We start from the raw sequence: 27,555 nt of genomic DNA, 5'->3' as shown, positions 1-27,555 counted from the left end.
TGCTGCCTGGGAGCTCAGGTTATGCGGGTGGGAGCAGGGCTCCGGAGCTGGCCAGGGAGGGGTAACTGCTCTATTTTCCCTCTTCTCCCCTCCCCTCTCTCTTTCCCGTCCCGTTTCCTCCCCTCTCCTGTGCAGATGTAGTAACCTGCCTTGCGCTGGACACCTGTGGCATCTACCTCATCTCAGGCTCCCGAGACACCACATGCATGGTGTGGCGGCTCATGCAGCAGGTGTGCTGGGTGGCAGCCCCGTGGGCCCCCTTGGTCCAGATCTGCGGCCCATCTGCCCCTCTAGTGGGCCTCCAGTCCTACCCTGCTCTCTTCCCCTTCCTACTACTACCGTGAGCGAGTCTGGGGCTCCAACTGTCTAACTTTGGATCAGACCTTCACTTTTCTGAGCTTTTAGCCTTCTCACTCTGGGGCCAAGGTGGTGGGGTGCCTCAGTCCTGAGCCAGCCCTGGTGTTCCCCACAGAATGGTCTCTCAATGGGGCTGGCATCAAAGCCCGTGCAGATCCTGTATGGGCATGAGGCTGCCGTGAGCTGTGTGGCCATCAGCACTGAACTTGACATGGCGGTGTCCGGATCGGAGGTGTGTGTCTGCCTGTGCCCAGGGGAGGCTGTTTGCTGGGCCCTGCCCCTGGAGCCAGATGCCTGTGCCCAGCACCCTAAGCTGCCTTCCTGCAGGACGGAACTGTGATCATCCACACGGTGCGCCGTGGCCAGTTTGTGGCCACACTCAGCCCTCCAGGAAGCACGTTGCCTGGACCTGTGTCCCACCTGGTGCTGGGGTCTGAGGGCCAGATTGTGGTGCAGAGCTCAGCGTGGGAGCGTCTGGGGGCTCAGGTATGGGAAAGGGGCGCCCAGCCAAGATAGGGGTAGTTGGGATTCTGTCCTTGCTAACACGTCCTGCTTCCTCCAGGTCACCTACTCCTTGCACCTGTACTCAGTGAATGGGAGGTTGCGGGCTTCACTGCCCTTGGTGGAGCAGCCCACAGCCCTCGCGGTGACAGAGGACTTTGTTCTGCTGGGCACGGCCCAGTGTGCCCTGCACATCCTCCACTTGAACAAGTGAGCCTCACTGTTTATGGGTTTGTGATCCCTCAGTTCAGTTTAGTTGCTCAGTCGTGTCTGACTCTTTGCAACCTCATGGACTGCAGCACGCCAGGCCTCCCTGTCTATCGCCAACTCCTGGAGCTTACTCAGACTCATGTCCATCGAGTGGGTGATGCCATCCAACCATCTCATCCTCTGTCGTCCCCTTCTCCTCCAGCATTCAATCTTTCCCAGCATCAGGGTCTTTTCCAGTGAGTCAGCTCTTCGCATCAGGTGGCCAAAGTATTAGACTTTCAGCTTCAGCATCAATCCTTCCAATGAATATTCAGGACTGATTTCCTTTAGGATGGACTGGTTGGATCTCCTCGCAGTCCAAGAGACTCTCAAGAGTCTTTTCCATCACCACAGTTCAAAAGCATCGATTCTTTGGCACTCGGCTTTCCTTATAGTCCAACTTTCACATCCACTACTGGAAAAACCAGAGCTTTGACTAGACAGACCTTGGTTGCCAAAGTGATGTCTCTGCTTTTTAATATGCTGTCTAGGTTGGTCACGTGATCCCTCAGGTGGTAGTTATTGGCAGAGGGACACTAGGAGGTGCTCCGTGGACCCTAACCCCTTTAAATGCCCTATGGACACATTCTTCAAGGCCTGTCTCTGTCCTCCCATCCCCCAATGGGGAGATCTTGCCCTGGGCCTGCACACACTTGTGTGGGACCCTTTTGTCAGGATTTTCCTCCAGCCATCCTTCAAATGAGGACTGGGAGGTGGATGGGAGAATGAAGAGACAACTATGTGCTGGATGCAAAACTCCTTGCAGTTGCAAGTTTGTATATATCACCTCCTTCCCTCCCTCCAGACTGCTGCCAGCCGCTCCTCCCCTGCCCATGAAGGTGCCGATCCGCAGCGTGGCTGTGACCAAGGAGCGCAGCCACGTGCTCGTGGGGCTGGAAGACGGCAAGCTTATCGTGGTGGGCGCAGGGCAGCCCTCAGAGGTGAGAATGCGGGCAGGGTGGGCCTTGCACAGGGTGGGAGCGTTGATTCTGGCTGACCCATGCCTGCTCCCACTAGGTGCGCAGCAGCCAGTTTGCACGGAAGTTGTGGCGGTCCTCCTCCCGGCGCATCTCCCAGGTGTCCTCTGGGGAGACAGAGTACAATCCTGGAGAGGCCCGCTGACAGCCCGCCTCCTCCTGCCGCGCCGCCCCGCCCCCAGCGGGCTTCGCCCCAGTAGGCTCCGCCCGAGAGCCCTCGGGGGGCGGGGGGACACCCCGCCCACACACAGGCGGGGGTGGGCGGGGCCCCACCTCTGCCCAGCTCAGGGATTGGCGGGCGATGTCACTCCAGGAAATCTTGCCCCTCGCCGGCAGAGGGGCCGCCCGGAGTCCCAGCACTGGCCCCAGCGGCCGCACAGCACTTTTTGCACAGTCTGGGGTGGGGAGCCCAGGCTCCCGATCCCCGGTCCTGGCGGAGCACAGGGGCCGGGCTGTGGCCTTAATCCTAAGGGCGACCCCTCCCGCTCTCGCATCTCAGCAATAAACATGGACTAGTTTTGTAGTTGTTCTGCCTCCGAGCATGTGTGCGCGTCTTAACTGGCACTGGCCACCGCCCTGGGCTGGCGTCCCCTGGTCCATGAGCATCCACACCGCACCGTGCCCCTAGCCCCCCAATTACGCCGCCCCTGTCCCTAGGGGCCCGGGCCTGTTTTTCTGGCAGCTTCACGCCCAGTTCCGCTTCAGGCTCACCTCCACGCATGTGCGAGTTCCTGGTCCGGGCGGGGCCAGACCGTGGGCGGCCCCGCCCCCGTCATCGCCCCGCCCCCTCGGTGTCCAGTCCTCTGCCGCCCGCTTTCGTCTCCGCCGGGTGAAAACCTGGCCTCTCCAGGGACTCCACTGCGTGTTCCCTGCTGGCTTAAGGCCGGGAGGCCCCATCCTGCAGGCAAAACCGATCCTGGGACCGACGGAGGGTCAGCCACCACAGGTCAGGAGCGGGTTGGGGACATAGCGTCGGGTCTTCCTGGAAGGAGGGAGCTGTGGCTGCCTCTCTGAACCTCCCCCATTCTGGAGCCAAAATCCTGCGCGGTTGTGGTGCCAGCATCTGGGTTGGGATGCCTGTGGGAAGTCAGGGTAGTGTGGGCGTTTAGGGTGTTCCTGTGTGCGCATGTGTGCATATTTGTGGGCCTCCAGATGGGTGTGTGTGGAGGAGGGGTTGGTAGAGGCTCCAGTCTTGCAGCTCGAGGTGGGTCGGGCACAAGGCCTGGCTGTCTCTGCGAGCTAGCGTTAGTCACAGGCTCACCCGCCAACCCCGATCCAGGCAGGGTTCCTTATGTGGTAAGTGACACAACTGTACATACACATCCTTCATGTTGCAAAGGTCGCCACAGGCTCCATGCCAGACCCACTTGTCTAGTGTGCGTTTTGCTGTCCACATCCGCCCCTGGCCTTATGGAGGGAAGTGAATTTGGAGTGCAGGGGTTGGGCCAGATGTGGATGTTGGGGAGTTACAGGACTTTCGCCCAGGTCTCATCTCCATCCCTTTTCCAGGCAAGCTCCCCTTCTCTGCCCAGTCCAGGGTCTCTCTATCCAGGCCTCAGGAGGGAGGTTCCAGCAGGATCAGCCCTGTAAGGGCAGATGGGTCCTGGAACTGTGTGTTCTTCAGATTTCCAGCCTGCAGGCCCTTTCCAAATTCCCAGATAAGAAAGGGCCCGGGTACCTCTGGGCCCACTGTGTTGGCTGAACCCACCAAGGAAGCCTCCCATCCTGCCCCTGACCAGGAGGTAAGGGCTGGACATTGACCCTGGAGGCAGGAGTGAGAGTTAGTCACCCCAGGAACTGTGCTCTTCTAGGAACTCTGGGGAGCTTCCATCAGCCAGTGAGTCTCCGCCTGGCTCTGGCTTATGGGGGACGGGAGTCTCCCTGGTCTTCCTGTGCTGGCTCTGGACTCAGACCCGGGGTTTGCCAAGTCTTTGAGACAGCTGCACTCTGGTCTCCTCCAGCTTTGGCCAGCTGGGACCAGCAGTATCAGCTCCACCCCATTTGACACCGGAGGAAACTGGTCCAGATTGGCGAGTGGGAAGATGGGGAGGTGCGCAGCCCTGGAATGAATCAGGATGACATGAGCCAGCAGAGGGGGCAGACTACCCCAAGGGACTCCTGACTTGCAGCCTGAGGGATTTCCTCCTTGTTCCTACACACAGCCCCTGCTGGACTCAGAGGTCTCCCAGCTCCTTTTTCTGTGCGCTGCTCACGACACTCCAAAAACCTTCTCTAAGAAGTGCAGCCACTGGGAGCACTGCTAGCTGGTAGAACCATGCTGCAGAACTCCAGCCACAGGGAAGCCATGGTCCATGTGGGTAAGTACTTTTCGATCCAGATTTTGGGCACTGGGTAGGATGGGAGGTATCCATGGGTCCCTGGCCTTGCAGACCACATACAAGTCTGGTCACAGCCCTGGAGCATTTTGTTTTTGGTGCCCTGCCTGCACTGGATTGTAGGGACAACTGACTTGCCGGCAGAAGTGAGCAGCAGCATTTACTTGCCTTCTGGTTCAGTTTTTATTTTTGGCTATGCTGGGTCTGTGTTGCTGTGAGGGCTTTTCTTTAGTTGTGGCAAGCAGGGGCTACTCTGTTGTGGTGCATGGGCTTCTCGTTGCAATGGTTTCTCTTGTTGTGGAGCACGGGCTCTAGACACAGGCTCAATAATGGTGCACAATGTTCTTAGTTGCTCTGCAGCACGTGGGGTCTTCCTGGATCAGGGCTCAAACTCATGCCTCCTGCATTGGCAGGCTGATTGTTTATCACTGAGTCACCAAGGAAGCCCCTGGTTCACTTTTATTTTGTAAAAATTTGCAAGGTCTCCCGTGCACAGAGGCTTCCACAGGGACTAGCGTGAATGACTGTGCGTGCACAGACCAGACTTGCTGGGGGCGACAGGACACGGTTTAGTGCCACTGTAGACAGAGGAGGTGCCCCAGGAGCCAGGAAAGGGAGAGACTGGGAGTCACCAAGGATGACTTCCCAGAGCAGGAGATTGCTGCCTGGGAGCAAAGGTAAACCAGCAAGGGCAGACGTCTGGAAGCCTGGAGAAGGTACATCCGGGGCTAGGTGTCCAAGCGTGGCGAGCCAAGGGGAGGCTGTGGGAGGTGATGGTAGGGAATGAGCCAGTCAGCTTTTGTTGTCATGGTATGAGCTTTTGTCACGCCATAGTAGGGGCTATGATTTCCAGCTTTTCTAGCAGCAAAATCGACCCCTGGTCTTGATTCCTTGCCGCTGACCCTGTCTGTACTTTTCTCCACAGATAAGACCCGGAGGGAGCAGGACAGGGAAGGGGTGTGGGCAGCGGCAGGGGGAGCCCTGGCCCCCAGCACCTCCTCCCCATTCTCCCCTGAGCCCCCAGGGGCCTCAGGCAGCATCATCCCTGTCTACTGTGCCCTCCTGGCCACCGTGGTCCTTGGTCTGCTTGCCTACGTGGTCTTCAAGTGGTAGGTGGTCTGGGCACTGCCCTGGGGTACCCCTCCTCCCCGTCTGGACTCCCAGCCAGCTCGCCATCTCAGTGAAGGCTGGAGCAGGCTGGCAGGTTCCCCCTGCTCCCCACAGCTGGCGCTCACGCAAACACAGGCAGCAGCTGGCCAAAGCTCGGACCGCAGAGCTGGGGGCCCTCAGCAGGGACCAGCTCCATGGGGACAGCAGTGTCTTTCGGGACTCTCCAGCTGGCCTGGAGCCCTGTGCCCCCAGCCAAGGTGAGCCCCTTCCCCTACCTGTCGCCCTTTAGACCTGCCCGGCCCCGTCGTACCAGTCTGTCTAACCCTCGCGTGCCCCTCACATCTCCCATCCCAGGGCCGCCGCCTGAACTTGGCTGCCAGCTCTACCTCCACCTTCCTCGGCAGCAGCAGGAGGAAGTGGAACGGCTCCTGGAGGTGTCGGGTGAACCGGCCAACGGCTGGCGGGGCCTGGCGGGCCGCCTGGGCTACCAGGCTGAGGCAGTGGAGACCATGGCCCGGAGCCCAGGGCCCGCCTCTGCCCTGCTGAGGGACTGGGCTGTCCAGGAAGGCAGTGGCGCCACCCTCAGAGCGCTAGCAGACGCCCTTGCTGCCATGGGCCGTGAAGACGTGATTCGGGCTCTGAGCTCCCCGGCTGAGGGTTGCTCTGTGGTGTGAGTTGTGGCTCCACAGCCTGGCCTCTCAGGGAACCTGCTCTGGTGCTCCCCACCACCCCCACCTCATATACCTTCCCCTTTATGGGCTTCCTGGCATTGGTGACCTCAGCTTGTTCTGTTTTGGGGGGACACACAAAACACCAGTCACCTCCCCTCCCCCTGCCTTCTTCCAGGACAGGGATCAGGACGTGGGCGGGAGACAGCCAGGCAGGGAGCAGCAGTCTTGCCCTGCCCCAATCCCCACCCACCTCCCCATAGTCTCAACTGTTTTTTCTACTTTTGTACCCCATATTAAAGGCAACTCTGGACTGTTGTAGGCTCTGTCTGGCTCCGTGGGCCTGTGAGACAGCTGGGTAGCTAATGTGGCAGAGGCCTAGGAAAAGGCTGGGCTCCCTAAGGTGAAAGGCACCCGAGACAGAGTGTGTACCCGCAGAAGATGGGTGAGTTCTGTGGGCAGAGTCGAGCTCACATCCTGCATCTGCTATTCCCCAGCTGAAGTGTGTTAGGAAGCACTTTCCTTTTTGAACTTACGCTTCCTTAGCTGGAGAACAATAGACTGGCACCTTCAGAAGCCTCCCACCTGCTAGGACTCTCAGGCCTTAGGTTTGAGACCATTTTCCTCATCTGGGCTGTGACTAGCCTCAAGGGGAGGCTGGAAGCCTGCCCCCTCCTGGGCAGGCAGTAAGAGGCAGACTGGTCCTGGGGAACTAGGACTCTGTTCCCAAGGGCCTCCAGGCATCTTTAGGTGAGAAAAAGGAAGAAAGTGTTCTCCTTTCAGGACCCACATTCCAGACTCGGGAGAGGGAGGTCCAAAGATGCTTCCACACAAGCCAAGGACAGGCAGGTCATCCCACCTACCTGAGGACAGGGCAGCTGCAGCCAGACCACCTGCACCCCTCGCATATGGCCGCCCTGAATGCAGGAGCGGCAGGTCCGTCACTGTGCTTCCAGGGTGTTGCTACAGCAGACAGGCCCTGCCTAGGAAGGAAAAATGCTACATCCTGGCATCCATCAGGATCAGAGTGCTGAAGAAATACAGCCACCTAAGCTCAGCAGACGTGGATCCAGTCACCATCCAAGTGCCCAGGCTAGACCCCGTCCCCTCGCTGAGATGTGACCAGTGTTGGCTGTGCTGGGAGACCGCTGCGGCTGCTGTTCCTCAGAGTTTACCAGGGCTGCTTAACCCTCTAACTCTTATCCTTAAGATCAGGGCAGGTTTGGAGCCACCCTCATCCGGAGATGACCCTTGGGCAATAACCCAGAAGAGAAAGGCTTGGTGTTCGGTCAGCTTTAAACAGGACAAAGCACTGCAGACATCGTACAGGCAGGGAGTTGGCCAGAGGACTGTGGAGGATTAGATCGGCAATGAGTGTGAAATCCTGCATTGAGAGGAATGAACCAGCCCTGGATTAGCCAGTAACCCTCATCACCATTGAGGGGATTTGAGCCTAAAGGTTTCAAAGGGTGACTGGAAGGGAAGGATTTTGACAAAAAGCAAAAACAACAAAACACTCCAGGAGAAATGAAGTAACAGAATTCCTCGTCAAAGTGGTCCTTTCTAAAACCTGGCAACTCCCTGGTCACCACCCTTTAACAAAAGGCTGCCTAGATTTCCTGGGAAAATGTGAAACCTGGAGCCTTGTGTAAAAGCATGAGTTGGGCTTGGCTGCAGTGCATATGGCTGCACCTCTGTGTGGGAAACCTACCCCAAAGAGAAACACTTCTTTTTAATGTGCTCAAATACATTAGCTGAAACATCTTCCTTAATAACACTAAAATGTTAAGGGGGTTAAATCAGGGTTCCTCCATCTGATATAACATGCTTGAGTTAGGGTTAATGGTATAAGGCTGTAACCCCACGGGAAATACTCTGGCTACCTTGTTAAATAGCATATTTAATGGGTATGCCTTTAAAATAGATGTACGTCTCTCTCCACAACCTTTGATACAAAGATAAGAGTTACTGAGCCTCCGTGAACCTCAGTCTCCTCATCCAAGAAAGTGCCAATTCCTGTGCCTCCGGGTTGAGAGGATCAAAGGAACCCAACCAGAGCGCTCAGTGCCCAGCAGGCAGTGAGTGTTCCAACTGCTCCACGCCCCCAAGATCTGGCAGGCCCCAGCCTCTTCCCCAAGGGCATGCTGCATTGAGCAAAACCACCCCAGTGAGGAAGAGGTGGGATCAGCCTCTACAAAGAGGCTGAACGCTCTGGCCCTTCTTCCCGCCCGGGCAAGTGGTCCATCAAGGGTGGGTGTGTCTCCACTGAGCCCTGTGTCCTCTTATCACCTCAGTGATGTCCCCCTTTGATGGGGACTCCCTCTAGGACCCAAGCCCAGTGGCAGGGGGCGTGGTGGGGAGTCAGGGAACCCAGACATCAGAAGAGCACGGCTGGGAAGTCACTTCTCGCCAGCCACAGGTACAAAGGCAAAGACAAGTGCCCTTCTCTTGAGTGGCCTGTTAACCTAAGTGAAGAAGCCCAGCACCAGCGAGGTGGCAGGTCTACTTCCTTTGCTCGGAAATGCAGTGGTAAGATGCCTAGGACCTGTGGGGAAGGCCTGGGATAAACTCCAATCTCAAGGATTAACCTTGGACTTCACACACTTAGGGCCACCATCTCCTTTCTCTCTCAGCACAACACTATAGACAAACACGCCAAGTTCTTTAATTGATTTTATTTTTTACATAAAAAGTTCAGTAAAAATTGGATAAAGTAAAGTGATTTTAAGCAGTAAATCAATCTTATCAACATAGCACAAGGCTGGCCGAAACCACAAGGCAGCCTGCTTTGGAGTATTTACATGATAACAAATTAAACCTTGCAGGAGAACTTAAACCATCCTTACAAAGTCTTCTGTGATCCTAGCACATAGAGGCTTAAAAGCAAAACAAAAAACAAAACCCAGGAAAAAAACAAACAAATTATTTTCAATATATTCACATATACATTAAAATATAATACAGATGGTCAGGGTCGGGGATTGTGGGTGGGGATGCGCATAAGCCTGTGCGCTGACAGCACCGCCAAGGAGGAGACCCAGGTTGGAGTGGGGTCAGGCTGAGCAGGTCTCAGAAGGAAGGTCTCAAGGGCCTAACCCCTGGCCTCTGATGGCCTCTACCAACAGCTCACAACCAGGGACCACGTGTTGTAGATGGAGCTCAGTATTGTGGCTTTCAGTTTAATCCGCAGGTTTGAAGTCCCCAGGGTGTTGCGTCACCAGCAGCACACAGCCCTGACGGTGGGGTGGGGAGAGGGCCCACAGGATGTCTTCTCCCCACAGTCTCTCCTACCAGCTTGCCGGGCCTCCCACCCTGGCCCCGTAGGTCACTCTAACTCAGTGTCCTCTTTGGGTTTGTAAACAGCCCCAAACTTCTGCATGTACTTCTTAATGTACTCCTTGGTTTTGTGTTTCACATTCTCATTGCACTCCAGGTCCTCGGGGTTCTTACAGTACTTCAGCTCCTTATTCATAACGCCATGAGTCAGCTGTCCAGGACACAGAAAGAGACCACAGGCCACCAATCAGAGTGGAAATGATTCAAGGGGGAAGGCAGTCTTCTGCCCCAGGACCCTTCTCAGTGAAACTAGGAGGTGAATTAGACGCAGGGAGGTTGGGGCAGGCTGGTGCTGAGATCAGAAACAGGAAGCTCAGCTGTTAGAGAACCACTACCTTCCAGGAGGGTCGCCTCCCTTCCCAAATCTTCCCCTTATGTTCCTGGGTCTCCAGCCTGGGCATGTGGCAAGGAAACCCTTTTATGATGAAAGGGACCTTTTTAGAAGGTCTAGTGTGCCGAGAACGTTGTCAGACCACAAGCAGGGGAGAATACCTTGCGAGCTAGGTGTTTGAAGTCTTCGGTTGTGGTAATTCTTCCCACTTTGCAGTCAGGTTTCCGGTAAGGGTTCAGGCACTGGACGATAAACTGGGACATCTGCAGGCAGGGGGAAAAGAAGGCAAGAACGTTGTACTGAGGAAATGCAGAAAGGCAGCAAGCAGAGCCAGCCCGTCCTTCCCTTTCCCTTACTCGGGCTGGCTGGTGTGGGTAGAAGGAGTCTAGTATGCCAGTGGGACAAGAGATAAGGATCGGGGTAGCCCCAAGAGAGACAGGGCTCCCTCGGATGGGCTGGGCAATGGAGGGACAGAAAAGCAGGACTCCACGCTGAACCTCATGGTAGCCCCAGGTTTCAGCTAAGAAGTCTCCTGTCCTTCTCATAGAGAGACTGTAGCTAAATTCTCTGGCTCCTGCAGGCAGGGCAGAAAGGGCCTTTCTGTGCTGCCAGGAGGCTCAGTAACCCCAGGAATGCAGGTGTTTTGTTACTGAAGACTGCTTAGATTCTGTAAGCGTTGCACTTCATGGGATTTATACACATCAGTGTAAAGCAGATGGATGGTCGCATGTTAGAGCAACTGGTTGGAGACGATCTGGGATAAGACCCCGGTCACTACACAACTTCCCAAGTCCTCCTGAGCTGTCTCTAGTGTCTGTCCTAGCCCGTAGCTCTCAAGAGTGATCTAGGCGCAGGACCTCTGGAAGCATCTGGGGCACTAAGCCACAAATTTGACTCCCGAGGACAAAGGGAGCGAGGCGGTGAGTCACTTCATCAAGGAGCACCATGAACAGGGTCTACCCATTCCTGAAAGTGAGCTGTCAGACACTCAAACGACAAGGCTGTGTCACCAGGTTGGCACTAAATAAACAGCTGCTAGCTGGCTGAGCTGAAACGCCTGCCGATCATTTTACACGGTGACGGTGAAACACTAAGGTTTATCCTTGAGGAAGGCTTTTGATCAACAGTTTTTCTGTGGTCTTCTGCTTCCATACTTTCCCTTTCAATCTGTTTCCCTGAGTACAACAGGGGATTTCACTATTCCCAGCTTAAAATCATGCGGTGGTTCCCTGTAATTCAGTATGAAGCAGCACAATACTGTTCAGCTTCATCTTCCCCCACCCCCGCCACACCCTGAGCCACAGCCCCCAGAGTCCAGGAAAGGGATGCCGCCTTCTGCCTGCATTGCATATCCGGTCAATCCCGACCTCTGACTCAAGAGCCCTTCCTCACACCCTGAGTAGTGACCTCCGAGCCCCATCACTTCTTTGCAGGTCTGCTTCCTCCAATGGACTATGAGCCCCTTCAATGAATGAAGACTAGAGTTTAGAATCTGGATGCCCCGAGGCAGGAAAGGTTAGTGTTCTGAGAACTGGAAACATATACTTCTAACAGCATATAGAGGAGCTGCTTTTTCTCCATCACCACCAAAAGAGCCATCACGGGGATCGGGACTCTGAGCCAGAAGGCCCAAGTTCAAGTCTTCTGTCTAGAGCCTGTATTCTCTGAACCTCAAGAGCTCCTCCACAAGCAGAAGAGAAATGACAATTCTGGTGCTTCTACCTTGAGTGCTGTTGTGGGGGTAAAATGATACAATGGACATGAAAGTGCTTATTATCCAGCTGCGAAGGACCACACCCACGTGTCACCAAACAACAACTACACAGTCCAGTCACAGAAGCAAGGGAACACCCAAAGGCAGGCCACCCAGCACTGCAAACAGCTGTGCCTACTTTGGACAAGAAGGAATGGGGCTCAAGTTTAAGTTTTCCAAGCTTAGTACCCACATCCCAGCCAACCTTACCTCTTTTCTGAATACTTCTTTGCTTTTCTTAGCCAGCTCACTGGAGGTGTCTGCTTCTGCTGTCTTAGGCTTTTTTGAGGTCTAGAAATGGTAAAGAAAACACCACGGTGCAAGGATGAGAGGTCAGGTCAGTGATGTCCCCAGATGGGATACCCAACTCTTGGTATTCTTTATAGGATCCTAACGGGACACAACCTGGAGTCAGCCGAGCTGTTGTTACCACTCTCACTTCATGTCTAAATCCAGCCATCTGGCTCCAGCCTCATTTCTATAAAGCAAGTTCTAATTCTCTATCCTAAGAGAAAGTAGATCTTGGGTATAGCTGGTAACCCTTTGTTTCCGGGTCACCTCTGCAAGGGAGTGTGCTGTGTGACTTGGACCACTCAGGTCCCTGTTGTGAGATGCAGCACCCCACATCGCGAAGTTAGCCCCAGGCTCACCAACTCCACCTCTCCCATCTCTTGACATCCCAGGACTCTGGGACAAAGGCAGAATGCGCTGCCCACCCGATCGTGGTCCAAATACCATGCTCCGCATCCTAGTCTCCTAGACTGTAGGAGACAGTCTCAGCATGCAGGAGAGGCTCCTTCAAGGTTGGTAGCCTCAGTCCAGGAATGGAAAGACTGAAGAGGTATCAAGGTACTAGGGGTGGGAAGGGGAGGAGATGAGAGTTATCCAAGTCACTGACCAGATGACTAGATTCAAAGACAGAAGATCCTCAGTCTCAAGATGCTGAAATGATGACACACTTAGGAATACTTCCCTCCAGCACTGCGAGCGGGGAAGCTGCCAGTCCCTGCCCCCCACCCCCCACCCCAATCAGGCACTGCAGAGAGGGAAGGGGCTGGCAGCCCTGGCATTCAGAGCCTCCGCTGGGCAAGGCCATTTTCCCACATTTTAGATCACTGCCAGTCATCAAGCCCCTTCCTAGAAGCGTACTTGTCCATGGAAAAGATTATGAGCGTCCCCCTTCGAATACCACTCGCTTCAGGTGGATGCAGGAGCTGCAGTTGGCATTACAGGTACTTCAGGGTTTAGCTGGCTGCTTACAGCACAGTTTTTTCTAGTCCCAGCCTATCACCAGTTCTGATTCCTCTTTTTCAGTATGAAGGTACTGGTGATGAAGGGACAGTTCAACCCCTTCTGCTCTGGACTGGCTCCAGAGAAAGGTGGCACACCCCCTGGCTTCTGTAAATCAGCTTTCTCTGACTTGTTATAAACGCTTTGCATATTTTCCCCTTTTCTACTTTCTGTGGCTGTGGGACCAGGAAAGGGAGGGCAAGGTAGAAAGAACACACAGATTCAACCTCTGGTTTCAGGAAACAAAACGCAAATTTTCAAATGTTTTGCTTTGAGATTTTGTGGTTATTTTTTTCTAGCAGTAGAGAGTATAGGTGTGCTCCACAATAAGACCTCACGTAGCAAGGGATCAACTACACCCTGAGTAAGCCAAGATAATTTCATCACACCCTAAGCTATTCTCTTGTGGATCTCGGAAATGAGTAGCAACAGCAGTAAGTACAGAAAACCCCTCAAGGTATAACAACTACCTCAAGGCTCTGGGTCCTATAGAGGAGGCCAGGCTCTCAGTGAGGGCACTGTGTAAACAGGCACGTCCTGCTTCCCTCTGAATGGGGTATGTGTTCAGAAAGCAAAATAATTCCAGTGCATTTCTAATTTAATCTCTGACTTGGTGAGGCTGCAGGGCTTTAAAACCAATTACTGAGCACAATGTCCTGAGCTCTGTCTAGGAGCCTGGTCCAGAAGAAGTTGAGCTATCAGAAACACTGCATGTGATTCAACCTAAATTCTGCAACACACCAACCTGTACATGCCAATTCAAAGGTTAAGAAAGAAACATCCTTGAAAACAATACAAAACTCAATATATTGTTTTGAAGCTCCTGCCACCTTTGATCACAAAAAGAGCAAAAGAACTCTGGTTCTAGACCAGGCACTATATACCAAAAAGAGGCGTCGGGGGAGGAGGGCAGGAAGTGGGGATACAGGAACAAAGTGTTTCCACAGCACTTTCAACAAACAGGGGCTGTTCCTGGCCTTTTTCATATCCACTTGTGTCCTTAGCCCCAAGTGATGCCTCTCAGATGCCTTTGCATGAATCTTCAACATCTCCATTCTGAGTTCCTCACTTTGCCTAAACTATTACAATACTCCTCAATCTGGGTTCCACTGCTGCCAACCTCATTTTTTCAAACGGGCCTGTTTCACTCAGGGGACACACTTGACTGCCGGACTCACTGCTTTAAAAGTATCCATGGCTTTTAATCATACAATAATCACACTGGGAGGACACCAAGATCTAAGACCATTAACATCTGATATACTTTTCCATATTTTTGTCTGGCTCACTACCCAATATGTACCCAAACTCTCACCATAATCAATTATTTGTATTGTTCTCTTTCTCTCTCTATATGCTCTGTCTTGTACTGACTTTATACTTTGCAAAAACTACTTTATTTGCCCAGAATTCTCTTTCCTGCTCAGCTTAGCTATAGGTCAACTCATGTTTTCTATGACATATCACTGGTGCATTTTCTTAAGACCATTAACCACTGTATTCCTATAGCATTCTGTACATTCTTCAACTACAGCGATTATCCCATTGTATTTCAAGTTTATAGATGTGGCTATTTTCTTAGACTGAACTTCATGAAGACTAGTACTCAGATTTATTTTTCCTTCTATGTGTAATACCTCATGAATTAATGAAAATTTACAATATTATGGTCTTCACTTCCAAGGGCTTTAAAATCGAAATGAAGACCCTAAAGATGGGGGGGAAAAAAAAAGAACAGAATAAACACATGCCCCACAGGCATCCTTCTGAGATGCTGGGTGAACACAGCAGGATACCGGTGAGGAAGGTGAGATCCAAATAAGTTCCTGATTATCATACAGTCAGATCAGGTCCCCATGACAGAGACTAAGGCTTGTGCAGGACATGCGGGTTTGATCCCTGGGTCAGGAAGATCCTCTTGGAGAAGGAAATGGCAACCCACTCCAGTATTCTTGCCTGGGGAATCCCATGGACAGAGGAGCCCGGCGGGCCGCAGTCCACGGGGTCGCAGTCGGATACGACTGAGCGCACAGGCACCTGCCTCTATGAGAACTCTCCCACGGAAACTTCACGCACTACTGGCAGATGCACAGTGACGTAGCAACTCGAGAAAACAGCTGGGCAGCTGCTTAAGAACTCAGACGCACATATTAACATTGTCTAATCGACCTAGCAATTCCACTCCTAGGTATCTACCCAAGAGAAATGAAAATGCATGTCCAAAGACTTGTACACCACTGTTCATATACCATTATTCATAACAGTCAAAGAGTGAAAACAACCCAGATGTCCATCAGTTGGTGAATGGACAAATAAAATGTGGCACATCTAATATAAAGGGATATTAGTCAATGCGAAAAAGAAACAGGCTACCAAGCCATGAAAAAGCATCGGAGAACCTTAAATGTATACTGCTAAGTGAATGAAGTGAATCTGAAAAGGCTACAGAGTCCAAATATATGACATCTTATAAAAGGCAAAACTGGAGAACAGTAAAAAGCTCAGAGGTTGTGGTGGATGGGGACGGGGGATGGGGAGGGAGGACACGATGAAGAGGGGAGCACAGAGGACTTTCAACACAGTGAGACCACGCAGTGCACTCTAACAGGGGACACACGCCTCTACACGCTTGTCCAACCCACGGAAGTACCAAGAACCCAGAGGCAGACTGCAGACTGAGTAATAACGATGTACCAATGTAGATTCGATTGCGATAAACGTACCACACCCTGGCAGGCTGTTACAGTGGAGGACGCTGTGCATGTGTGGTGACGGGAGATGTATGGAAACTCTATACTCTCAGTTCAACGCTGATAGCAACCTAAAACTACTCTGAAAAATAAAATCTACCAAGAATATAAGAGTTACGATAAGGACCTTTTCAGACAAACAGAAACAAGAGAACTCATCACCACTAGACCTGAAATACTCGAAATATTACAGGAAATTCTTCAGACTAAAGGAATGCTAACTATAACACTGAACAAAGAAAAACATATCCCTCAAAGTGAATAAAAATAAAATGAGCTATGGATTTGTTTCCACTTTAATTCTCTCTCACTCCAATTCCTTCCCTACTTTTCTCTCTCATGTTTCTCCACTGACCTAACTAGTTGCTGCTGCTGCTGCTAACTCACTTCATTTGTGTCCGACTCTGTGCAACCCCATGGACAGCAGCCCACCAGGCTCCTCTGGCCACAGGATTTTCTAGGCAAGAATACTGGAGTGGGTTGCCATTTCCTTCTCTGGACCTAACTAGTTAAGTGCCTCTTATTTTCAAAATTAAATACTATTCAAATCTTAGAACACAAATATATTATCTTTGATTTCATTCAAGACACCACCTCCTTGGAGACAATGAGTCCTGTTACAAGTGAAAAGGGATAAAGTTGTTAATTCAATTGCTTAGAGTCACACTGATTTTACATGACCTCTATTCCTAATTCAACTGGAAGCTTGGAGCATCCCCTCAGCTGTAGCAAGTACAACTGTCTCTAAATATTATCAAAAGTCTCCTGAGGAGCAAAACTGCTCCTAGTTGAGAACCCCTGCATTAAAAAGCTAACAGTATTTATCTCCAGAGCGGGACTGACGAAATGGGAGCAATAGAAAGAAATTAAGGGTTTTATGTTTTGTTCTACCATACCTACTCTGCCCTGTGTGGATCCCCTACCACCTCCGAGAATGTTTCACATGCCTAATTCTCCAGGACAATAAGGAAAACAGAATTCCAAGATAACGTGGCTAATGGTACTAAAAAATGACAAGACAAAGACTCCCAAATGACCAGGAAACAAGTAAGCCACACTCACCTTCATGGGATTTTCATCATATGTTGGGGTTCCCAAGTCCATCTCAGCTTCATGCTCAAGGCTGGCATCATCTCCTGGGCTTTCCCAAGTAGGAGGATCCCACTGAGTCTGCCTAGAAGAAGGTAAGAACAGCTATGCTGTCATGGCCAGAAAACAGAGGACTCTGGCATAGGTAACTCTGCTCATATACTCATAAAAATATAACATGCAATGAAACACAGAGTAGGTCAGCTCCATGAGAGGGACATTCTTCCCAAAAGCAATAACTCTATCCCAGAGACATGTTGTTTAGGCCACTGTATTTCTATAGCCAACGTTGTGGCAACGTTTACTAAGTATCAAAGACAACAGTAAAACCAAATATTCTGTCTGGCTCTCATCTGGCTCTTAATGTCCTACAAATAGGATTCAACAAAGGCTAAGGAAAGTACATGCAGTAGGCGCCTGCCTACGCCACCCTTTTGCAGGTGAAGAGATCAATCATAACTGTACCTAGCATGTACGTGGAGGAAAAGAAAATAAATCACAACACCCTCTTCACAATCCTTGATCATGTGAGAAAACTCTTTCCTGCTTTAGGAGTCTTCTTGTTTGTATTATTAATAATAGTTTTGCTCCTCTGGTTTGATGATTGACAAAATGGAAAAGATGTGATGAACAGGTTAAAAACTTGTGCCTTCTGCTAAAAATAGTCTCAACTGACTACAAAAAAAAAAAAGAAAAAGAAAGAGTTCAACCATGTTAACTCTTTGCATGTTGTTTTCTTTTTTCTTTTGGCTGCACTGCAAAGCTTGCAGGGATCTTAGTTCTCCGACCAGGGATTGAACCCTGGGATCCTGGGCTAGAGTCCTAACTACTGGATTGCCAGGAAATTACCTCACTGCATGTTTATGGTTGTTTTGAAGGTAAGCAGGCAAAAGTGGCTTTGTTTTTGTTAAAAAACCTAGATCTGTAAAGTAACAAGTAGAATTAAGGAAACTCATATTCAGGAGTCAGAAGTCAGTTGTCACAAGAAATGCTGTTAAGGGGAATCACTTAAAATGTCAAAAGCCTCCAAGAAGCTAGCAACATGCCTGACAGGTCTATCCTGTCGTTACAGTCTTGTGCTTTTCTCCCACAGCAATTTTTAGTCAGCAACATTAAAAGCATTTGATGTAAATCAGTTCTGTAGATGATTATGAAAGTATCTCTAACCGACAGAATTAATTTTAAAAAAAAGGGCTCAAGATTTCTATTGTAATCAAAGAACCACATGGAGTTGTGGGTTTTATTATGGGAATTAAACAGAGAGGGAGGTATTATGCTCTTAGGTGCTAGCTGAAGAAAAGCTAGAAAAGTGCAGACATAAATAAGAAATACAATTTTTTTTTTCCTGGAAAAAAGTGGTAAAGTTTGCTTTGGTATTGGGAAAAAAACAAAGTCCTGATAAAATTTGCAGGCACTGATTTTTTAAAGTCACAACACTTTCAGTCAGCAGTATAACAAGAGCTTGTTTTATAAAGATATTTTTACAGAAGTAATGAAGACCTAAGTAGAAAGGGAAAATACTTGAGTGTATGAAATTTTTCATTTCCTTCTGTCACAAGACGTTACCAACAAGAACTTGCAATATTCTTGGATTAAGAGATCTAACGATGCTAACAGAAAATTGTAGATGCCCCAAAAAAGCAATTCACAAAAGATAAAAATGGTCAATAATCTAATGAAGACTTTCCATCTCAAAAATAAAAGAACTGAAAATGAAAGTAAGATTTCTTATCTACTTTCTTACATGAGTTAAAAAACCTACATGAAAAAAAAGGTATCTTTGTATATACATTATGTGGGAGGCAAAACTGGTATGATTTTTTTTCTTTAAATGATAAGCTGACAATACATGTTAATTTAAAATGTATATCACTTTTGACCAAATATTTTGCCTCTAAGAACCTGCCTGAAGAAGGCAGTAATTATTAGCGTCTGTAAGAATGTCTAGCTTTAGAGCTATATATAAAATAGTAAAAATCCATCCATCGGAATAGGTTAAATAAAATTTGGTATAGTCAGACAGAAGAGCAGGGGTTAGGGGAACTTCTATAAAGGATCTGTGACCTTGTGGACCAAATGATCTCTTTCACAACTAGTCTACCGTGACTGGAGGATGAGAGCAGCTGTAGATAATTCCTAAATAAATGGGTGTGTTCCAAATAACTTTATCTGCCAAAACAAGTAGCCCATGGGCTGGGCATAGTCAACTGACCCCTACAACACATAAGCAAGTATTAAAAATACTGTAGTTTTATATTAATGGATAAGGGAAGTTCTATAAATAGACTGGTAAATAAAGCAGATGACAAAACACACACCCCAACAACTTACATTATATACCAATGTATAGAGAACACATATATATTCACATAAAGCTATCTGCCTAAAATATATTTTTAAATTCTAAGAATAAGATAAATCAGGTTTTTTTATATACAGCAGGGGTCAAACTATGACTCACGAACCAAATTAAGTTTACTCAGACCAAAGACACGCCCATTCATTTATGTACTGTCTATGGCTGCTTACGCAACAACAGAAGAATTGAACAGTTGTGACAAAGACTGTTAGGCATGTAAAGCCTAAAATACTTATTCTCAGGCTTTTTACAGAAAAGGTCTGCCCGTGACCCGAGAAATCTACTACGCTAGATGAAGTTATTACCATTTTTTAAAAAGATTCCTTAATTTTCTTCAAGAGTCTTGCATATTAAAAACACCAGAATGTTAACAAAAAAGGACAGAAGTCTAACATATGTTCCGACATTTATGATGTGTTTCTGGAAAGCCAGCAGCCCTCAAGCACAGTTAACAGCTAGTGACAAGTCTATAAACAGAAAACCCCCCTCGTGGAGGCAGCTTCTTTGACCAACTGAAAGCCGACGTGGGGGTGCCAGCAGCTTTTCTTACCTGGTGACCACATGGTAGTAGTAAATCTTTCCTTCTGGGTCTCGGGCTGTCTTCCAGTTGGGAGGTAAGACAATGGTTTTTGGTTTGGGAGGAGATGGGGGTGGTAAATCCAGGAGATTATTTGTCACAACCATTTCAGGCTAAAAAGAAAGACACATAAAAGGTCTTGATCAGTTGATCAGTGACATTCCTTTTTTTTTTTCTTCTTTCACTTTTCAGCTACACCACATGGCTTGTAGGATCTTAGTTCCCTAACCAGGGATCAAATCTGCACCCCCTGCACTGGAAACACGGAGCCTTAACTGCTGGACTGCCAGGGAAGTCCCGGTGACATTTCTTTTAATTTGGCTGAAAAGGACAAAAGTAGTTACCTTAAGCAGTATGTTTCAATAAAAACATTACATGTATTCTTAAAAAAAAAAGACAGAAGGGTACAACCTGGGGAATGATCAGAGATGGTTCACATGAAGAGCTTTTAGTAATCTATCAGAAAATTTAGAGCAGGCTCCAAGTTCACTATCCAATGCATCATATTTAAAAATATTCAGCAGCTCATTAGAACAATATTTTTTGATCTTAAAAAAAACCAATGCTAAATGGCATATAACCAACTCCAGGGTACTGATTAGCTGAATGGACTTAGGACATAAACACATGTGATAGAATGTTAACATTTATCCATTATTTATTTTCTATGTTTGAAATCTCATATTTACATTTTAAAAATATAGAAATGGGTGACCAGGTTGGTGGTTTTTTTTCCCTCCAGTTTAAAAATTATTTTCTAAACAAATAGCTTTTAAAAATTTAATGCTACATTATGAAAAAACAGAAAAACTTCAGGCTCCTCTGTCCATGGGATTCTCCAAGGCAAGAATACTAGATCAAGTTGCCAAGCCCTCCTCCAGGGGATCTTCCCAACCCAGGGATCGAACCTGTGGTGTCTCCTGCATCTTCTGCACTGCAGGAGGATTTCTTCACCGCTGGGCCACCCGGAAGCCCAAAAACTTTATAATCACTGTTATAAACTGAATTCTGCCTCTCTCAAATTCGTATGAAGCCCCAACCCCCAATGTGACTGTATCTGGAGACAGGGCCCTTACATAGGTAATTAAAGTTAAATGAGGTCATAAGAATGGGGCCCTAAGCCAACAGGTGTTACTGATGACAGTTTTATCAACTAAAATATTTCTTACTGGCTGTAAGGGCTGGGGCTGCCCTGGTGCAACTATTGTAGTCACGGCTGCGGTTGGCTGTACCACCACTCCTTGTGGGTGAGCTGTGAAAATCTGTTGTCCCTGGATGTACTGAAGACTTGGCTGGGCATAACTCTAAAAGATAAAATTAAGAAATTCACAATTCATACATTTCTAGCTCTAATAAAGCTGTATCTGACTTCAAGTTGACATAGATGTTGACTGGAAGAAACATCCATTAACTTTTTTGAACTTTCAATGTGAGTATTTTACTACAAATTTGTAAAACAATCTTTTGTAAAAAGCTAAGAAAATTGACAGCCAAAACCCAATAATGCCCATTCTCTTACCAGCTGTATTTAGCACTGTAACATTAATTCTAAGCCAAACACGAAAGGAAAACCACACATACAAAACTAAGCGTAAGAACGTCCAGTGCAGTGATATTTATAATTCTGAAAAAGAACTTTCAATTTAAACAACTACTCCAGGAAAACGGATAAACAATAACCTTACAAGCAAATGTATTATATAGTCATCAAAACACATACAAAAAATACAGAGTAATTTGGAAAAATGGCTAAGAATCATGTTACACAGAAAAACATGATAAAAAGCGTCCAAATTCAAAATACTTAAAATATATAAACGTGGTAAAAGAGATCATAACAAATGAAGGCAGTTAATACAGTTTAGGTTTTCATAATCAAAGCAGGACACTTTAAAAAGGGAAATAAAAAAAGCAGGATACTTTGTCATAGTCTTCTGAGCAAAATTTTGGTACAGCTTCATCATACACAAAAAAAACTAACAAGTAAAAATTACTTCTTTGACTTCAATACTAAGTATGTCTACAGGAAACATGTCAGGGAGTCTCTGCCATCACAACAATTCACCTTTAAGGGGTGATGAGGAATGATGGGAGGGACACAGGAATGTGATGAAGATGATGCCTTAAAACAGTCTTCTTTTTTAGAAAAGCTTAAAATGTGTTGGTTTTACAAAAGATTTTTTAAGACTTGATTAAAAACCACAAAAATAGTCACCTTCCCTCCCCCAATCCCTCTGGGGGAAACCAGCTGGAATACTGTCAGCAGTCCTATTTAGGGTGGAGTAAGGAACCAAGAGCAGCTAACAACATGTGAGTGAGCTTGAAAGTAAATGTTCCATCCTCTGTCGAGCCTTCAGATCACTATGGCCCTGCTTAACAGCTTGACTGTAATTCTATCAAAGACTCTGAGCCAGAACCATCCAGCAAAAGTGCTTCTGAATTCCTGACCCACAGAAACTATGAGATAATTACTTATTGTCTTAAGCTGTTAAATACTTGTGACAAAACAGATAATTAGTATATTCAAAATTAGCAGCCTAAAAGTGCTCAAAGGCAGGACACCCACCTTCATCAGATTTACAGAAAAGAGGGTTTCCAAAATTAGTTACCTGCACAATTGGTGGAGTTGTCTGTGAATAGGGTGATGTCACACCATAGACAGTTGGACAAGCCTGTCCTTGGTAATATATGGTTGCTTGAGACTGTGCAGGAGAGTACTGCTGCTGTACGCTCACGGATTGTTGGTTTGAATCCCAAACACTGTAATTCTGTCCTTGGACTGGGCCTGGGGCTGGCACTGGCAAGACAGTGACATTGGAGTCTTGGTGTACCACACCGTCACTCTGGGCCACATACTGTGAACTGGAAACTTCCACAGGGGCTGCCACATGTGGCACCACTGGCACAGGTGGAGGGGCAGCAAGGGGTTCTGTAGAATGTCCCACCAAGGGCTGAGAGTGATCATAAGCAGCAGGAGAACACACAGGGTCCATGCTGGGTGTGGGGAGGAGCACCTTTCCAGCATTCGGATTGCTGGGATCCACATAGGCCTGCATGGGATAACCTGGTGGGTAGCCGGCAAAGGGGTGATGAGGGGCATTGTAGCCAAGAGAGTCATAGGGCAGTGGAGACGTCATTCCCAGGTTCTGCATCTGCTGCTGTTGTTTCTGAGCCTCCCGCTGAGCGACCTCTTGCTCAAACAACTTCCGACGCTCCTCTGTAGAAAGTTTATTTCGATCTTTAATTCGTACTTTCTTTTTAGAAGTTGGTGTATCATATCTAGAAAGAAAACAATAAAGCACCACAAGAAGTATTTCCCTAAATCAGAGACATAACCAAAGCACTAGTAAATGTTATGTCACTCAACGCTAAACCATTAACCACACCAACTCCAATTTGGCACTGGCTAAATATCATACAAAAAAAAAAACACCCCATGATAAATATGAGTAGAAATCAATTACCAAGATAAAAAATGCTTTCATTCTATGATTTGCATTGAAGGTATTACTAGCACAGTCACACGAACAAGGCGTAAGAATTAGAAAGGAAAACCAAAACAAATTCGTATGACAGACTGTTGACAAGGACAGAAAAGGAGAGGGTGGGGCATAATGGGCAAAAAAAATCTACACTATTTAAATTAGTAAGAATTTCATATGCTTAACAAACATACGATCAACATATGCAATGGTCAACTGCATATCTGAACACTAAAACCAAACTGAATATGTAACAAAAGGTATGTTTCTCAGAAATAAATACACCAAAAGATGTGTATTTTTTAAGTTTTCCTAAAGAAAACTATAAACAATTAAAAACATTAACAAAAAACTTTACAAAAATATTAAAGAATACCTAACGAGACAGAGAATATGCAAATACTCAAAGCAGATTCTAAGGAAGAATAAATGTGAGAAAAAGACAGGAACATCCCAGAAGATCAAGTAAGGATCTGTCCTACTTGCTATCAAGACTTAAATATAAGACAGGCATAGGAGCCTCGTCACAGATCCTCCCATATGTGAAGACCTGTTGGGAGAGAGGCGGTACTGCAGATCATTGGGAAAAAGAGGAACTTTCAGAAGTAAATGATAATGGGGCAACTGGGTATTCACTTAGAAAAAAATGAGACCAGGTCCCTACAGTAAAATATATACAAAAATTAATTCCCAATGGATTAAGAACTTAAATCTCATTTAAAAAAAAAGTACACACACACAGAATCACCTTAAAAGTAGGGAAGAATTTCTTAAAATATTGTAAACGTTGACTATAAAAGAAACATACAATACTATGATATATTCAATAACATCATAATTAATACATCCTGAATATTTAAATACACAGAAAGAATCAAAACATAAGTCATAAACTAGGGAAATATACTTGCAGAATATTTAGAATATAGAAAAAGAACCCCTAGAACTTAAAAAGACAAAATTTAATGAACACATAATAAAAAAATTGACAACTCCATTACATAACTACTGCATCTCAATTTTTTTTTAAGTATATTTAATTTAAAAAGAACTTGTGAACAAATGTTTTCTAGTTCCCAGGAGGTGATCATGGGGCCTGTTTTTCTACCAGCAGGACAAAGACAGCCTCTGCCACAGGGATCAACCATTTTGAACAAGTATGGCACAAGAGTCACTAGAAACAAAAGTTCTGACTTTTGTTTAGAAGAATTACTATTATCTTTGAAAGGTTATCTCCCATCAACCGATACAACCCTTTAAAGAACAAATCTTTGGCTCCTCAAATAGCACTTAAATGTTATGAAGTCGAAGCCATTCAAGTAACAAAAATCTATTAGTCTTTACAATATTATTACTGTCAAAAGACACTATCTCAATATCCATGAATACTTTTATTATAAAAGCCCATGTTGCCCCCAATCAGAAGTGTGTTGCTTGGGCTCTCAAAAAATGACTTGCTCGAGACAGAGAATAACTCACAGAAGCCACTTACCTGTCATCTGGCCTTTTGGTTCCCCGCTCATAGGCAGAAGAAGGTGGTGAGAGGGAGCCCCTTCGTTTCCTTTTCTCTTTAATTTGAGTTTGTTTGTCTGGGTCTCTCTCTCTCGACCTGTTAGGAGTCTTTGGGGCAACTGTTTGATCTCTGAAGCCTACAGCATCCCTTCCTCGTTCGGTTACTAAGGGAAAAGGGTTTTAAAAAAATTTACTTGAAGACTTTTCTCCACATGATAGTGTATAACTGTATAATAAAATTTCTATCCAACAAATGGATCAATGGACTCTCCTTCACATACCCAGTCCTGAAGTTGGATGAAACACAAGGTCTTGTATGCTTGTGTGCTTTACTCCCTAAAAGACTCTTCCAAGAATGCCCTTTTCTACCTTTTTCCACCAAAGTCTCAGTTCAAGCTTTCATCATTTCTAATAAGTTCTGTGGAACACATACATGCACGATGTTCCTGATACCTTTAATAAGGCTTTTCGATTCAAAATGCAAAAGCCTTCCACTGCCCTTATAATGCTGCATATTTACAATTTGTAGAACAGCCTGGTAGGCTAAAGCATGACCACCTCAATAGAAAAGTCTCTTACTAAAAAAAAAAAATTGGCAGTAACTAAGAAAGTTATCAAAGCCAAAGAGCTACATCTCAAAAAAACAAATGCCAGCTTGCTCCTCAAAGATGGAAGCTAACCTTCACTCAGTCTCTAGAATGGTTCTCACCCTCTTCCACTGCCACTGCTCCAAAACCTGCTCTAAAGTACTACTCAGAAGCATTAGTATCTGCTCTCACTTTGATCTGCCCAATGACTATTTCCCCCTTCAAATCTAGGTTCCTTTCCCTTGTGTTAATTTCCTTAAAATGTGGCTATTTCTTCACTATATATGTGTAAAATAAGAAAAGGAATCATAGCAGTAGTATATATTTTGACTCTGTACCTTTGAATATGTGAAGCAAAGAAATCATCTTACATATAGAAGCTGATTTCCTCATATTTTAAAATGAGGAAAAAGCTAGACTACGTATTTCCCAAAGTATTTCACAATTCTTCTGAATGTTAACAGCTCTAAGCTTTTTAATTGCTTGACACTGAGGGGTAACACAGGAAATCAATGGGCTTCCCTTGTGGTTCTGATGGTAAAGAATCTGCCTTCAATGCAGGAGACCCGGGTTCAGTCCCTGGGTCAGGAAGATCCCTGGAGAAGGGAATGGCAAACCACTCCAGTACTCTTGCCTGGAAAATTCCATGCACAGAGGAGCCTGGCAGGCTACAGTCCTTGGGGTTGCAAAGTCAGACATGACTGAGCGACTAACACTTTCACTTCACCTTTTTCATGCACAAAATATCTCTGAATACCTACTCGTGCTCTCCTTTTCAGTTTGACTTTTCTTCGGAATTCGATATACCTCCTGCAAAAACACAAACCAAAAGAAGGGTTATTAGTGATGAGTGGAAGCGAAAATTGCTTTGATTTCACACTGGCAAAAAAGAAATGGGGAGGAATAGTCTGGTATTTAATTATTCTTCAAAAATTTACTTATATTTGGCTTTAAATAAGAATAGATCCTGGTCCCTTAAAAAATATATAACACAAATACATATTTATTTTTAAACATCTACCAGGCTTGCATGACCTCATTAGCCAAGGAGCAGATTAAGTAACTAGGGCATTATTTCTGGCAGAAATACACCTCCTGAAAAATCTTAATTTCCATCAACTGTCTGCATATAAAATGAAGTCATCTATAGTTTCTTTCTACTGAGAGTATTCATATGAACAATTGGAACATCTCACTTGCCATCACTACTTATAGAAAGAAAAGGTTAGGAATAACAGCTTCACATCTCAGAAAAATTATATGTGTAAAGATAATTCCTGCTTTTCAGTATATTTTCCTACAAATACAGAATCAATGTAGCTAATGGCTAAATGTAATTTACTCTTACACTCCTGCTGTTATTTTTAAAAAGAAAAGTTTTGGATCATTGTGGCTCTTCAAATACCATCTAATATTCTATCAAGATTCTTCTTGAGAAATATAAACTAAGTCTTGAGGTAACTTTTCTTGCTGTATGAACCTAGAGCCTAGAAATGAACCTGTTTCCTGAAAATCTCTCTCTGTTTTAAGTCCATCAAGCAGCTCTTAGACACATTCTTCCTTATCCAGTCACCTGGTTGAGTGGGCAACAGCACACCCACACATTCTCAACAGTACATCATATAAAACCCTTGCTTTAGAGTCTTTTTGAAATACTGACCACATACAAGGTGACCTGGTAATCCCATTTTTTTAAGGAACTGTACTCCAAGGAAAATCTTTCTACATGATTTTTGGTTCTAACAACATCTGTGGAAAATGGAAATAACCCATATATCACACAACTGAAGAAAGGTCAAGATATAATATTCAGCTGCCATTAAAAATGCCAAAGTGGACTATACACATACATGGCAATCTATAAGAATATAGATTTTTAAGAGAACCCTTTAATAATACTCCATGCATGCTGACAAATTATCTAATATAAAGATGATGACATTATTGAATGTGCACTTATCCTGTGTGCCAGGTGTCATGCCAAGCATTTCAAACACATAATCTTATTTGAGTTTCAAAACAACTCCCATAGTTTGTTATCTCCATTTTACAAATGAGAAAACTTACTTAAAAAGTTTAGCAACTGATGCTTTCAGAGCACTTTTGCTTTGACTCCAGAGTACATCTGTCCATATGACGAAGTGGCATATTCTGGAAAGGAGTGCCGTTTTGTGGATTTATGCACAAATGTAGTAAAAATCCACCATCCACCTAGCCTTTCCTACGTAGGATTTCCACTAGAGCTGCGATTCTCAACTCTGGCAGCATGATTAGATCACTCCAGGAAACTT

At 46.5% G+C, this 27,555-nt stretch overlaps 3 protein-coding genes and 1 long non-coding RNA gene across 8 annotated transcripts in view; 3 read left to right on the top strand and 1 right to left on the bottom strand.

Moving 5' to 3' along the window:
- NBEAL2 (neurobeachin like 2) overlaps positions 1-2,607 on the top strand; it is a 30,292-nt gene extending 27,685 nt beyond the window's left edge. Inside the window, 6 exon segments of the mRNA XM_024983286.2 lie at positions 136-230; positions 473-589; positions 685-843; positions 920-1,068; positions 1,913-2,048; positions 2,125-2,607. Of these exon segments, the coding sequence (XP_024839054.1) occupies positions 136-230; positions 473-589; positions 685-843; positions 920-1,068; positions 1,913-2,048; positions 2,125-2,229 (761 nt within the window). The 3' untranslated portion in view covers positions 2,230-2,607.
- Positions 2,608-2,885: 278 nt separating this feature from the next.
- On the top strand, positions 2,886-6,516 carry NRADD (neurotrophin receptor associated death domain). Of its 5 annotated transcripts, none has more exons than XM_005223092.5 (5): positions 2,886-3,826; positions 4,247-4,402; positions 5,346-5,529; positions 5,645-5,787; positions 5,885-6,516. In XM_005223092.5, exons 2-5 carry the CDS (start codon positions 4,360-4,362, stop codon positions 6,202-6,204), a joined length of 690 nt encoding a protein of 229 aa, XP_005223149.2. In that variant the 5' UTR covers positions 2,886-3,826; positions 4,247-4,359; the 3' UTR covers positions 6,205-6,516. The 5 variants fall into 5 exon arrangements, with proteins under 5 accessions (XP_005223149.2, XP_005223147.2, XP_005223148.2 ...); NM_001076398.1 differs by having other exon boundaries at positions 2,929-3,030; positions 5,885-6,514; XM_005223090.5 differs by having other exon boundaries at positions 2,886-3,030; positions 5,346-5,787.
- Positions 6,517-8,858: 2,342 nt separating this feature from the next.
- SETD2 (SET domain containing 2, histone lysine methyltransferase) overlaps positions 8,859-27,555 on the bottom strand; it is an 83,044-nt gene continuing 64,347 nt past the window's right edge. The window contains 9 exon segments of the mRNA XM_024983287.2: positions 8,859-9,685; positions 10,027-10,128; positions 11,829-11,909; positions 16,721-16,832; positions 19,657-19,796; positions 20,853-20,987; positions 22,293-22,962; positions 24,658-24,841; positions 26,026-26,074. Of these exon segments, the coding sequence (XP_024839055.1) occupies positions 9,524-9,685; positions 10,027-10,128; positions 11,829-11,909; positions 16,721-16,832; positions 19,657-19,796; positions 20,853-20,987; positions 22,293-22,962; positions 24,658-24,841; positions 26,026-26,074 (1,635 nt within the window). The 3' untranslated portion in view covers positions 8,859-9,523.
- Positions 16,831-23,127, top strand: LOC132343521 (uncharacterized). The gene is made up of 2 exons (XR_009492404.1): positions 16,831-17,625; positions 19,876-23,127. It is a non-coding gene; the product is annotated as an uncharacterized lncRNA (long non-coding RNA).

This window comes from Bos taurus, chromosome 22 (assembly GCF_002263795.3).
Source record: "Bos taurus isolate L1 Dominette 01449 registration number 42190680 breed Hereford chromosome 22, ARS-UCD2.0, whole genome shotgun sequence".
Taxonomy (NCBI): Eukaryota; Metazoa; Chordata; class Mammalia; order Artiodactyla; family Bovidae; genus Bos; species Bos taurus.
Note: the sequence above shows the minus strand (reverse complement) of the source record. Positions and strands in the feature narration are given on the sequence as shown.